The sequence below is a fragment of the Rhynchophorus ferrugineus genome, unplaced genomic scaffold, assembly GCF_030347505.1.
Source record: "Rhynchophorus ferrugineus isolate W39M unplaced genomic scaffold, kcgeb_rfMv2 rfM5, whole genome shotgun sequence".
Classification (NCBI taxonomy): Eukaryota; Metazoa; Arthropoda; class Insecta; order Coleoptera; family Curculionidae; genus Rhynchophorus; species Rhynchophorus ferrugineus.
This window is the reverse complement of record NW_027472584.1, coordinates 16,712,168-16,725,485: the sequence shown is the minus strand read 5'-3', so window position 1 is coordinate 16,725,485 and position 13,318 is coordinate 16,712,168. Positions and strand designations below refer to the sequence as shown.

Sequence of the window (13,318 nt, the reverse complement as noted above, 5' to 3'; positions counted from 1 at the left end):
AGATAATAATAAAAATTCGTGAAAGAAATACATACTATTAACACCATTAGCATATTCAAACAACAATAAATAATTACGTATTTTGCGCTGTATTATGTCAAAAAATATTTATTTTATACATATTTTTATTAAATATTCATATTTTTGTCTATTTCTAACTGATTTTAGACAATAATTTTACGAAAAAAATTTCGTTCTTTGTCTTAAAGTTTATTTTATGATTTTCCGCTTAGTTATGAAAAACGAATAGAAAATATCGTTTTTTTTTGGTATAAAGTTTGTTTTGTAATAGTTATAGTAATAATAATCATTTTTAAATTTTTTATAAATTTTAATTATTTTTAATACATTGAAAAATACCGCGCAATCAGAGTGGGGTTTAAACATTCACATAGCGCTCATACACGGCATTAGAGTGATAAACAACGATCGGGTGTTTTGTACAAATCTATATGAAGCAGCGCTACCCGCTAGGTTTGTTTATAAATGTTGTATCATCGATCTGATGACTATTCCTGGTTGAATGAGTTATGCGTTTTATGTTTTATTAGAATTTGGTTAATTGTAGCGCATATTACACAAAAATATTAGGCTTAAAAATTCTTTCTCTATACATGTTTTAACCGTGCCAAATTTCACTCCTTCAGGTGCCCCCATTTTATTCAAAAAGGGAGGCAAATTTTTACTTTAGCCAATTAATATATAGATAATAAATAATTTTGCTTCTGTATTATTATGTAAATTACCCCACCAGATAATAATAGTGGAACTATGTTAATTACAGGGATTATTGATGAAATAATAAAATTTAATTGTAATTTTAGTAATTTAGTTTTCTAATTCATTTAAAATAGCCATTCAAGAAATCTGTTTTTACTTGATGAGTGTAAATATTCTTGTTTAATATTATTGTTAATAATAATTCTAGATCCGCAAACTAACTTTTTGTATATATTAAGACATTTTCAAATAAATAAGTTTTATTTATCCTTTTATTTTACTGTCGCCATATCCTGTACGCGAAATAAAGAGTTTATTTAACTTGCTACTATTTTTCAAAGCAGATTTCGTGCCCTTTTTTTTGTCTCAGTTGTGGAACGACATTCCCCTTTGCTACAAACAAGTTGAAAAGCTTAGGGGTTGGAAATTAGTCTGCGTTTGCCATTAGTAAAGTTTTGTCACAGACGTTTTCGCCGTACTACAGCTCAACATCTGAAATGGTTTTTATACAGACTGCACTTACTTGCAAGTGCGAAAGGTGTGTTTTATAGGTGGGGTTGCTATGACACTGACAAATGAAACATCTTTGCATTGCCAAGCGTGCAATTTAACGTCGATATATTCTCTTTAAATCATTTTTTACGCTTTGCCTCACAACTTTAGTTTTTAGAGAAAAAAAAATCCAATTTGTTATTTGATACTTTGTGTAATAAGAACGAACTTTTTCTTAGATCTGTTCTAAACGTTTTCATATTCTAATTGATTTTAGATTGCTTTTCATTATGCCAAAAGAAGTATATCGATATTTATTTATTTTGTAAATAGTAACTAACACCAATTTCTGACTACAGATAAGACTACTATTTATATGAAATACTAACCGCTCTGTGGCCGAAATTCGATAGACCGATTAATTTACAATTAAGATGGGAAATATATTTGATATAAAACATTAATTAAAATAACAAATATCTGCATATTAAAATAATTATTATATAATTAAATCTAATTTCCAATAAATTTCAATAATCAACAAAGTATTGATAAGTATAAATTACTACACCACTGAACCTTACAACAACGTATCGTGACATTATTTTCAGAACTATAATAGCTTAGTAGCATCATATATAAGTATACATGATCTTTCTTTAGTTTTATGCTATATACATAAATATAAAATAATAAATGAAGTAATAGATGTTTGTTTATGGACAGAGGCAGCGTTTGTAATTTTAACTTCCGACTAATATATAGAAAGAACATTTGGTGTTTTTAAACATTATTATGTAATGAAATATACCTAAAATTAACTACAATATATAATTATTATTGGACCTTAATAGTGAGCCTAATTTGTCTACTATTATGGAAAAAAAAACGTTTTTTATTTAAACTATATATATATATATATATATATATATATATATATATATATATATATATATATATATATATATATATATATATATATATACAAATTTCCAATAAATTTCAATAATCAACAAAGTATTGATAAGTATAAATTACTACACCACTGAACCTTACAACAACGTATCGTGACATTATTTTCAGAACTGTAATAGCTTAGTAGCATCATATATAAGTATACATGATCTTTCTTTAGTTTTATGCTATATACATAAATATAAAATAATAAATGAAGTAATAGATGTTTGTTTATGGACAGAGGCAGCGTTTGTAATTTTAACTTCCGACTAATATATAGAAAGAACATTTGGTGTTTTTAAACATTATTATGTAATGAAATATACCTAAAATTAATTACAAAATATAATTATTATTGGACCTTAATAGTGAGCCTAATTTGTCTACTGTTATGGAAAAAAAACGTTTTTTATTTAAACTATATATATATATATATATATATATATATACAAATTTCCAATAAATTTCAATAATCAACAAAGTATTGATAAGTATAAATTACTAAATTATATATATGTGTATATATATACTTATAATTAAACTATATATAAATATATATATATATATATATATATATATATATATATATATATATATATATATATTATCGCATTAAATAGAATAAGTGTAAACAAACTGTTTCCCGCACTTAAGCAAATACGTAATTTTTTATTGATTGTTACGTTCCGATTAATTATCTTCCATTGTTTGTTTTAAATTTTCCTTTATCGTTTCTCTTTTATCAATTTCAGATGGATGCGAAAACAAGAAATGCGAATTTTATGCTGTTTGTGAAAGCGATGGTGTGACAGAGGGTCGTTGCGTATGTCCGTTGAAATGTACTGATGCCAAGGTAAGTTTATTTTCGAGTTTATCTCCATTTCCGCAAGTACAATTTCACAAAATAATACAACAGAGAAAATATATGTAGACAATACAAATTAGCGACAGAGTTAGCTATCAATCCATTTTATATTAAATTTATTTCTAAATAACTTAATACTAACTAACAGTAAATAAATACAATAATAACACAATTGCATTTAGCTATTGGATCTACGTGGAGCGTAATTTCTAATTAACTTTTTAACATTTCATTGACATTAAAAGGTCTTTTGAAAGTACTATTATTTTAAATACGTTTTCAAATAATTTACATGGCAAAATGTTATTTGTAGCCGGCACATATATTAATTAAAACCTTTGGAATCGCTCGATTCAAAAAATACCGACTGCAAATATCAAATCATTCATCCACAGGGTTTTTTTACAGAAGAGATAGAGGCTCCAGCCACTTTTTCTCTATATATATTCAATTCTAATAACCAATTGTTAATCAGTAATCAATGTTAATCAAGTCTTAATAGGAAGGAATAAAATAATATTGTAATTTCAACAATTAAACGTGTATATTAATTAAATTATTAGAATGCATATTTTAACATACTTTTAATTATATATAGAAAGAACATATAACTAAACTTCGTTAATACAAATCTTTAACATTATCAGTGGCAATAATAACAGAAATATTCTCGGAAAATGGCAAAGGCGGTCGATTTCAGGATAGAATAATAAAAATATATACCCTTTTATATAAAGCCTTTTATAGAAGAACAAAAAAAACATAATCATTTATATTCCATTAAACGCTTTTACTCATTTTAATCATTTTAACAACGCTGCTGTTTTAGCGATTGGTTAGAAAATTTTAGTGCATATAAATATTTAAATTTCGCCTTTTACCACGATGGATTTTCTAAAATAATTCGCTTAAAACGGGTCTTAATTATGGAGATTGAAAGAAAAGTCAGCGACAAAGTTATTCCACATAAAACTATAGGTGTTCTACATTGTCTTCTACATAAAAATGATTCTAAAGTTATAATAGATATTTTGATTTAATTTACGCATATGAAAAGATAATGTGTGGCAATTATTGACAACGTCTTAAAATTGCATTTATCAAAATCACACCAAGATTATTTGTTTAAATGAATCAAGCTTAATGCATCAATACTTTTTAATTATATAATTTATAAAATATTTTTATAGTATTAGTTTCTATAATACTTCCAATAAAACCAGTACCAATGCACCTCATCACAATTTATAATGCAAGAGTGTCGCGTCAAATTTAAGTTTTGGTTTGTTTGTTTGTTTTGGAGTAACAGAATATGAATATATATTAAACAATGAAATACATATAACGTTATAGGAAGGACATAAACTATAGTTAATTACAGAGGCACAATGGTTTGAACCATAGTTTTATACTATAACTTTTTTTCCACCCCGCCTATGAGGTAGAGCTCTGGCACGTTTTTTATATAGTGGTATCTCCTGGAGGTCTAATCAACTAATTAACAATTGTATATCCAAGTGATGTGTTTTATTTTCATTAGGAAGCATATTTACATTTTTCGTTTAGTTATTGTTTCCTTCGTTCCTGTGTTTCCTTTTTAAGTCTTAATATCTCTGAATGTTTCGGGAGTTTCTTCTATCAGTACTTGTGTACATTTTCCTCACTCCACATTCTCTCTAATATATTTGCCAAAACTGCAAAGCAATTAGTATTAATTTTCTCATAAATTCTAACCTAAAGCTCATGTATATTCTAAACAATTACATCAATATCTATGCGCATAAATATTTCACACTCTACACAATGATTTTCTATAATTATCCTCTATTAATTGAAAACTGATCTTTAGTTATTTCGGCTCTTATCACTCTGTGTTGGTAATTATCAGTATTGGACGGTAAGCACACAACAAAAGAGATTCATACAGTCTCTTTCACTATTTGAATTAGTGTTCACGTCTATTATCAAATTATTAATTTCTAACCTATCGAAAACTTGTTAATGATTCCACCATCTGTCATTTTTTTCTATCTGTCTTATGGAGTTTATCCAAAGCGAAGGTGTTATTGTAGACGATGCTTCTTTCTACAGTGTAATTTTTTGCAGCCTTGTTTCTTAGAGAAAAGAAGTTACATAAAACATCATGAACAATAATATATTTTCAATAAATAATTAACAAATATTATGGCGAACAAAACCTAATAAAGCCGGCTTGGTGGAGCAGTCGTAAAGGCGATGGGACGGTCCTCCTACTGTTGCGATAGCCGTGTAGTAACCAGGCTGGGTAAGACCGGATGTCTTCTGGGATGATTTCTAAAGTTGGTCACTCGCCAGTCGGTAGGCTTAATGCTGAGGACCGTGGTTCAGAGTCCACGTTAAACTTTAGGCCCAGTCCAGATAAATCCATAGTTGGTAAAAGGAGACTTTAAAATATATATATATATATATATATATATATATATATATATATATATATATATATATAAACATAATAAAACGTTATTCTTACTTTTATCGTTTTCCATCGATTTTTGTTATATTTACTCTCTTTATTATCGTTTTGAAATATAATATATAATTGAAATAATAAATCTTCCTTGATTTTATAATATCCGTTTAGAAATGGTATTAAAAACGATGTATTAAAGTTCCATTAGACCTCGCCATTGGTTATATTTACACCATTAAAATCCATTGTTTTCTAACAGTGTATGAAGGAATGTCTTACATGCCTCAAAGAACTTCATACGTTTTCTATAGATATTTGCCAGACATCAGAACAAATTTCTCTGAAATAATTGTGTTAAATAATATTTATTTGGATAAAATTTAACCTGGAATATAGCTAACAACGAGGTGATCTTCCATTCGTCACCTGCTTTATTTTGTGCCGCTCCTTGTACTAACTCGTTCTCGATGTTTTTATTAATATTTAGTGCGGTTGCAACACGCTAAAAATATCTCCAATAAAACTCCATTAACTTAATATTTAATAGTATAAACATTTTCCTCTCTGACACATTTTACTGGCAAGAGTAGGGCCCTATTATCTCCTTCCTGTTCGAAGTGATTTTAGATGCAATCAGTTCCTGACTCTACTTACTAGCTTTCCAATTTTTAATAAGAATTATTACAAATTGTATACGGAAATTTATCAAAAAAATCGTCAAAAGAACGTTTAACGACTTATAATATGTTTTATATATATGTAATATATGTTTTGAATAATTTTGCAGATATATGACAACGGTGTCAACCAGTATCACCACAAACCGAATTCGGTAAACTGATTCGGTTACACGTTCGGACGAATCAGACTTCATTCTGTCTCTTTCTAACTAGAGAAATGCTAACTAGTAAAATGAGAAGAAAAAATCCTCAACGAGTTTAAAACTAATTTTACTTTTTTGCAAATTGAATTTGGCAATACAACCGATGCCGTTGATGCATGAGCATTGGCTGTTTTATTGAAAGGACTATATCTGACTTCTGCATATTGAATTGCAGCTAAAAAAGTCGCATTATTATGATTCACTTTAATAACTCTAACCTTAGTTCTTCTTGTAAATTAATTCCCAAACCATTTTGCAAAATGTAATGTTCACAGAATGGTAGGCAATCAAGTAGAACCTCAATATTTTGTTTGTAACATTGCTTCGGAAATAATCTATAAGCAAAATATTAGCCTAACGTCTCATATGTATTCGAGAACTTCATGTAAATGGATTGAATGATTGTTTAATAAGAAAAGTTTCTTGTTAGTTGACAAGTAAATTTTAATCATTCGTCATAGCTTTTGTAGATTACTTCAATCAGTATATATAATATATCAGTATATAAAATTATCATATAAAGTGTTTTTTTTTGGTGTTTAAGCACAAACAAAATAGCAAGATAGTTCCTTTAAAGTATGTAATTAATTAAAAGTTAAAATTATGTACAAACTAATTATTAAAACAATTATTAAATTAGCAAATGTGAAACATCAGTAAATACGTCCTAAACTATTTTAAAGATTTATATATTCCAATCACGTATAATTGTATATATCAAAATAAAACGACCCTCTAATAGTATGGTTACATTTATTTCTGCTTTACAGCTAAACAATGGGACCGTGTGTGGAACAGATGGTGTTTCTTACGCAAACGAATGTGAACTAAGGAAGAATTCCTGCAATACGAAACAACACGTTCTTGTGGCTTATAAAGGAAATTGTGGTAAGTAACGTTACCTACGAACACACCGCTACATTTAGATTTCAACTCCGAAAAATTATATTACTACTTGCTAAACTGACAAATCGTTGTGAATTTATTTTATAAGTGTATCATTTAAAGAATATTTCTCAAAAAATTTGTATCTATTCATGTTTCGTCGTCTTCTTAATAAAATTGACCGTATGGCATCAATAGGAAAAAAGTGTTTGGTACAAGGTCTCATGTTCACAGAATATTCACTTCTATCTTTAGTTTTCGACCAAAAACAAATTAGATGATGAAGATAGATAATATAAACACATTGTCAAAGTTGGTTTGGGCCCATGATTCCATACCTCTGTACATAACAGGTTAATTGAAAAGTCCTCAGCCTACCATACATTTTTACATTTTATCACACATTAATACATTTTTTGGCAAAATTAGTTTTTTTTGTTCAACATAATTCCCTTCTAGGGCGATACACTGATTATAGTGAACCTCCAACTTTTACATACCATTTTTGTAGTACGATTTGTCCTTTGTTTCAAAATAGACCTCAGTTTCGGCGATCACCTGTTCATTCGACGAAAATTTCTTCCCAGCGAGCATTTTTTTGAGTTTTGAGAACAGCAAATAGTCGCTGAGGGGCAGATCTGGAGAATACGGTGGATGAGGAAGCAACTAGAAGCCCAATTCATGGATTTTTGCCATCGTTTTCACTGACTTTTGACACGGGGCCTTTTCTTGGTGAAGCAGCATGTTTTTTTCTTCATATGAGACCGTTTTTTTGGCGATTTCGTCCATCAAACGGTCCTATAGTGCTATGTAATAGTCGCTTTTTCTAGGTAGTCAATGAAAATTATTCTATGCGGATCCCTAAATGCAGACACCACAACCTTGCCAGCCGACTGTTGCGTTTTCCCACGCTTTGGAGCGGGTTGATCGTATGCAGTCCACTCGGATTACTGTCGATTGGACTTCGCAGTGAAATGATGGAGCCATGTTTCATCCATTGTCACATATCGACACAAAAACTAGGGTTTATTACGCTTGATCATCTTCAAACACTGCTCCTAATCATCACCTCGTCGCTGTTTCGTCAAACGTGAGCTCGCGCGGCAGCCACTTTGCCGAGAGCTTTCTCATACAAAAATGTTCGTGAATGATATTATGTACACGTTCAGCCGATATCTTTAGAGTGTCTGCTATTTCATTCAATTTCAATTTACGGTCATTCAAAATCATTTTGTGGATTTTGTAAATGTTTTCGTCACCAGGTCTAATCTTAGCATACCAATCCCTGATGGTTGATTTTCCTGAGGCAGTGTCCGGAAACTCGGCATCAAGTTTTTGCTTCAACTGTATTTTTTTCCTTCAGAAAGCAATATTTATTAACGTGCTAAATTCCTTTTTATTCATTTTTTTTTACAATAACAAAATTTGCTTCACTCAATATGCTATAATTCACAAACTAATGATCCGACAGCTGTCAAATTTATACACGCATCTTTTGAGAGTTAAGGCTAACTAAAAACATATGGATTTAATTCTAGTAGCGCCATCTATGTGTTACGCCGGGGACTTTTCAATTGACCTGTTAATTACAGGTTAGAACATTCATATTAATAAGAACCATTCTAATGCTGTACTTAAATACGGTACTAACATATTTGACGAAAATTATATTATTCGTATAAGAAGGAAGATCGTAACACCTTGGTTATATCTATTAATAAATTAAATTTTATATCACACTATTTCTAATATTCAGGTGTTAAATTTCCAAGCTAGGAGCCATACACTTAAATTTAGGACAATGTCAAAAAAACGACATTAGTTCTATGACTTTTTTTGAAAAGAGTCTGAGAAACTATATAAGAATATAATACAGACAATACAAGAAAAGCTGTCTAACATGAGGGAGGTGTTCATTGAGTTTATTCAGCCCGTTATTCAATCTTTGAAGAAAACTAGCACATAAAATTGCAATTAATTTAACATTTTAAGTATTTTTTAAACAAAATATGACGATAATCAATCAGAAATATTGTCATATTAATGCGCGAGTTAAGCAAATTTCACATCTGTGATAAACATCAGTCGTTTTTTTCTCAAACTTTAATCTTTCGGAGTTTGGTGCATCTTTAGTATCGCCACTAGCCAACTCTCTATAAATATAATTAAATTTCAAAATATCAAACCAGGCTAGTTTATACCAAAATTTCAGATAACTTGTATCAGAATTTATGAGGCTTATATCCGCATCTAAAATCTGTTTGATATCAAACCAAATTTGCAATTAGCGTTCAAACATTCAAACAACTTTATAGCAAAACTTCATGGAAAGAATATTATTTGAAACAAAAATTAATAATAGTTTACGTATGGTAATCTTATGGGAGAAGTTTCAAAGCTTTTAATTAAATCTTTGGAAACGATATATTAAACCTGCTTTGTAAATTCGTGACCTTATATGCTTCACCAAAGTACTATTGTTAATCTTATTTTGAAAATTTTAATTAAAATATCCTTACTATTTTAAACTCTTACTATTTTTATACATTTAAACATTAATATAAGAATTTATCTATTTATATATTTATCGCTTATTATTCGCTGTTTTATTATAGGATCTAAAATTTTATTTTAAGGACTTAGAAAAGGTGGTGTAGCTATATCCATGTTAAAGCCCCATTGTTTCTGTTCGCTGAAAGCGATTGGACAAGGAATTTTAAGCAACGAAAACCGCTGTACCAAAACAATGAAATTAAGAAATGTTGAACGCCATCTCAAATCTGAAGAGTTTCCTCAATCAAATCTTGTCCGAATTCATAACAAGATGTTACCGCTGCCCATCTGCTTGAAACGATCTACTATTAGTTACTGGAGCCCATCAATATCTTCACCGGGAACTTTTCTAACAACTTTAAAGGATCTTTATTAAAACTAGTTAGCAAGATGGATTCATTATCGCATTTCTTCGGCATTTTGAAACTGCCTCATCCATCTGAACGGCGGTTAGAAGGTGCTTTGTCTTATGTGACAGGATAATGAGCCAGAGGATGAATTTGCGTCTGATACTCGCTAATGCTGCTCTTTTTCGAAACAATACGTCGCTCAATTTTTTCAAATTACGTCAGTAGACATCTGCAGCAACAGTTTCATTCCTGGACTAACTTATTACCTTTTGTGTTCGAGATTGTCTTACTTTTTGTCTGCAAATTAATGAAACCGCGATGTTGAAGTGGTCCCAAATGGAATTTCCCCATCTTCTAGACCTTTCCCATCTCATATATCAATGTGGAAATAATTGATTCTTCGTCAACTAAGCCGTCTAAAAGTTTTTGAGAGTTTTTCAGGCCATTCTTAGCCATTGAGGTCGTCACTTGTCACACGTAATCGTAAATCATTGAAACCAAAATCAATAATTAGAATATGCTCACCATTGTCATAAGTCCGTGAAAGTGTCTGATGGGCTTATGCAATAGATTTTTATCAAATTGACCAATAAATGCAATAAATGTCGAAAATACCATTTTAAGTGTTCGATTATTAACGTCTCTATATACAGAATAATTCACTAAATGGAACACTGAATAGAAAAATGTTATTATATGTAGGCAAATATCGAAATCGAAGATTAAACAGATAGGCATTTTTTTTACATTAATACTTCACATTTTCACCGATAAAGAGGTTCTCATTTTTTTTAACGACACTAAGCCTTCTTATGTTGCAAAATTACTTCTTCTGCTTTGTAAAACGACTAATTTTATTTCAATAGTAAACAAATACAAACTATGTCCATCTTCCAAAAGAGTTCAATGTGATCTTGCAATTTCTTATTTTCAAGAAAGTCAAGTAAAATGGGATCATCACCTCTAAAACCTCCAAAGCAATAAATATTTTTTAATAATGAAATATATTCCTTGAAATATTTTCCCTGAATTAAACAGAAACAGAAAATACAATTTCAAAATAAAATATAGTAAACAATTAATGTATAATAATATAAAATATTTTTTAAATAGTGTAGTACCCTTATATCATATTCTTTAAGTTTTGGGTATCATAATATTGAACATAGTTAATAATGTGTGGAAATATATATTTCTTAAATATATTTTAAAGTATCCTTTTCACCAAAGAGTGTTTACTTGTACTGGACCTACAGTTTAACGTGGGCTCCGAAACACGGTCCTCGGCATTAAGCCTACCAACTGGCCAGTGATCAACTTAGAGACCATCCCAAAAGACATCCGGTCTTACTCAGCCTGGTATGATCATTGGGATGGTTATTCTATGTCGGATTTTCCACTGCTGCCTAAAAAGACATTTACAATTAGAATTACAAACATAAGTTACGTCCATGGAAATATATTATTGATTTTGTAACATTTCAGATTTATGCGAGAATGTCGAATGCAAATACGGTGCTCGCTGTGAAGCTGGTGAGTGTGTGTGTCCCAAAAATTGCGACAGCGCTGGTGACGAACCAGTCTGTGCCTCAAATATGATGACGTATCAAAACGAATGCCAAATGCAGAAAGCTATGTGTCAAGAATCCCCCAACTATGCAGGTCATTTAAACGTTGTTTTCTATGGTGATTGTCGAGAAAGATTCCCCATAGGAAGTAGTAAGTACATTTATTTTAATATTTCAACGATTATTAGATAAAATAAAAAATGACCACCATAATTTAAATGACTCCAGACTTCATACGTTATTCGTAGTTTTCCAGATCTAAAATAAATTGCTACCTGATTTTCCTACTATTATAAATCCGAATATAACCCAGCGGAATTATCATTTAAAACACATTAATTCACAACTAACTGCTAAGTTATTTATTTTATAATTAATTTTAAGTTCTACCTAGATAGTTTATTATTCGTTGACGTAGAATCAATTCATAATTCATTACATATTAAAAACATTGCTAATAGTTCATTTAGAAATCATTTTAGATAGTAACTCTATAGAAATTGTTTTTTTATTAACCTAATTAACATTGTTATCATATTTTTGTCTATAATGAAAAGTGAATTCTTTATCAATTTAGAAACACTTTTTATAGAATAGTGAAGTCTCTAATGTATTATTTTCATAATATTTAATCCTTATAACATTGTATATAAAGTGTGTTCGATATATACAAACTTTTAATTATCATTTAACTAATATGTGTTCTCTGTTACTCTTATTCAATTAATACATTATTAATCACCATCATAACAAAATATTTAAGTAATTTATTATAGTTCGTTGAATATATAATCAAGCAAACTACGGGAAGTTTTTTTTCTCTAAAAGCATTTCTATTGATAGACCTTTTCTAATTTCTTTCAACCAAATATTTAATGTTCGTAACAAACAACTTATTGGAAATGCCGCGTCGAGCCCTAAGAAATGTTTTGAAAAGTCGCCGGGAAACCCAAGTTTAATATGAAGGGAAACACTCAATTAAGTTTCGAAACTTTAATTTTAAGGAAACTACTAGATTTTGGTAAAGTTTTTAATCTTATCTTTAAATAGAAAAAGTTTCGCCAACTTCCAACTAAAATTTTAAATATGATATTTCGTTTTGCTTTTCTTATTATTGTTGCTGCGATTATCTGATATAATAAGTTTGTATTATGCCAATTATATTTTTTATTTTCATTAGAAATCTTTAATATTTTTGCTGAAAAGAACTTTTAATGTTTATTTCTGTTTACAATAATCTGAAATAATTTATCACTATCTAATACATAAAAATATATTTTTTATAGAATAATTATAAGGTAAAACATATTTGTAAAATGAATTACATTTAATTAAAGTTACCTTGAATGATTTACAGTCGTCGAAAGTAACTGTCTAAAACTATAATCATCTAGTATTTACCAGAATTAGAACTGATCTACATTATCACAATATCTTAAAACAAGCTATCTTTCTACACATGAGAATTTGGTATAATCTATAATTAGCTACAATTATAGAAGAAGTAAATGTACTATGTTTTTTCAATAAGTGTAGGTCTATGTTGTATTGGAATGAGCAATGCCACCTTAGGAAACCCAATAGCCCTGCTTTCTG

At 29.3% G+C, this 13,318-nt stretch overlaps 1 protein-coding gene across 5 annotated transcripts in view; it reads left to right on the top strand.

The window, feature by feature from the left end:
* The window catches only part of LOC143197307 (agrin), a 507,226-nt gene that overhangs the window by 401,262 nt on the left and 92,646 nt on the right, over positions 1–13,318 (top strand). For all 5 annotated transcript variants that reach the window (XM_076405663.1, XM_076405662.1, XM_076405660.1 and 2 more), the window contains 3 exons: positions 2,922–3,022; positions 7,137–7,254; positions 11,640–11,873. In XM_076405663.1, coding sequence (XP_076261778.1) covers positions 2,922–3,022; positions 7,137–7,254; positions 11,640–11,873 — 453 coding nt within the window. The remainder of the gene's footprint in view (positions 1–2,921; positions 3,023–7,136; positions 7,255–11,639; positions 11,874–13,318) is intronic.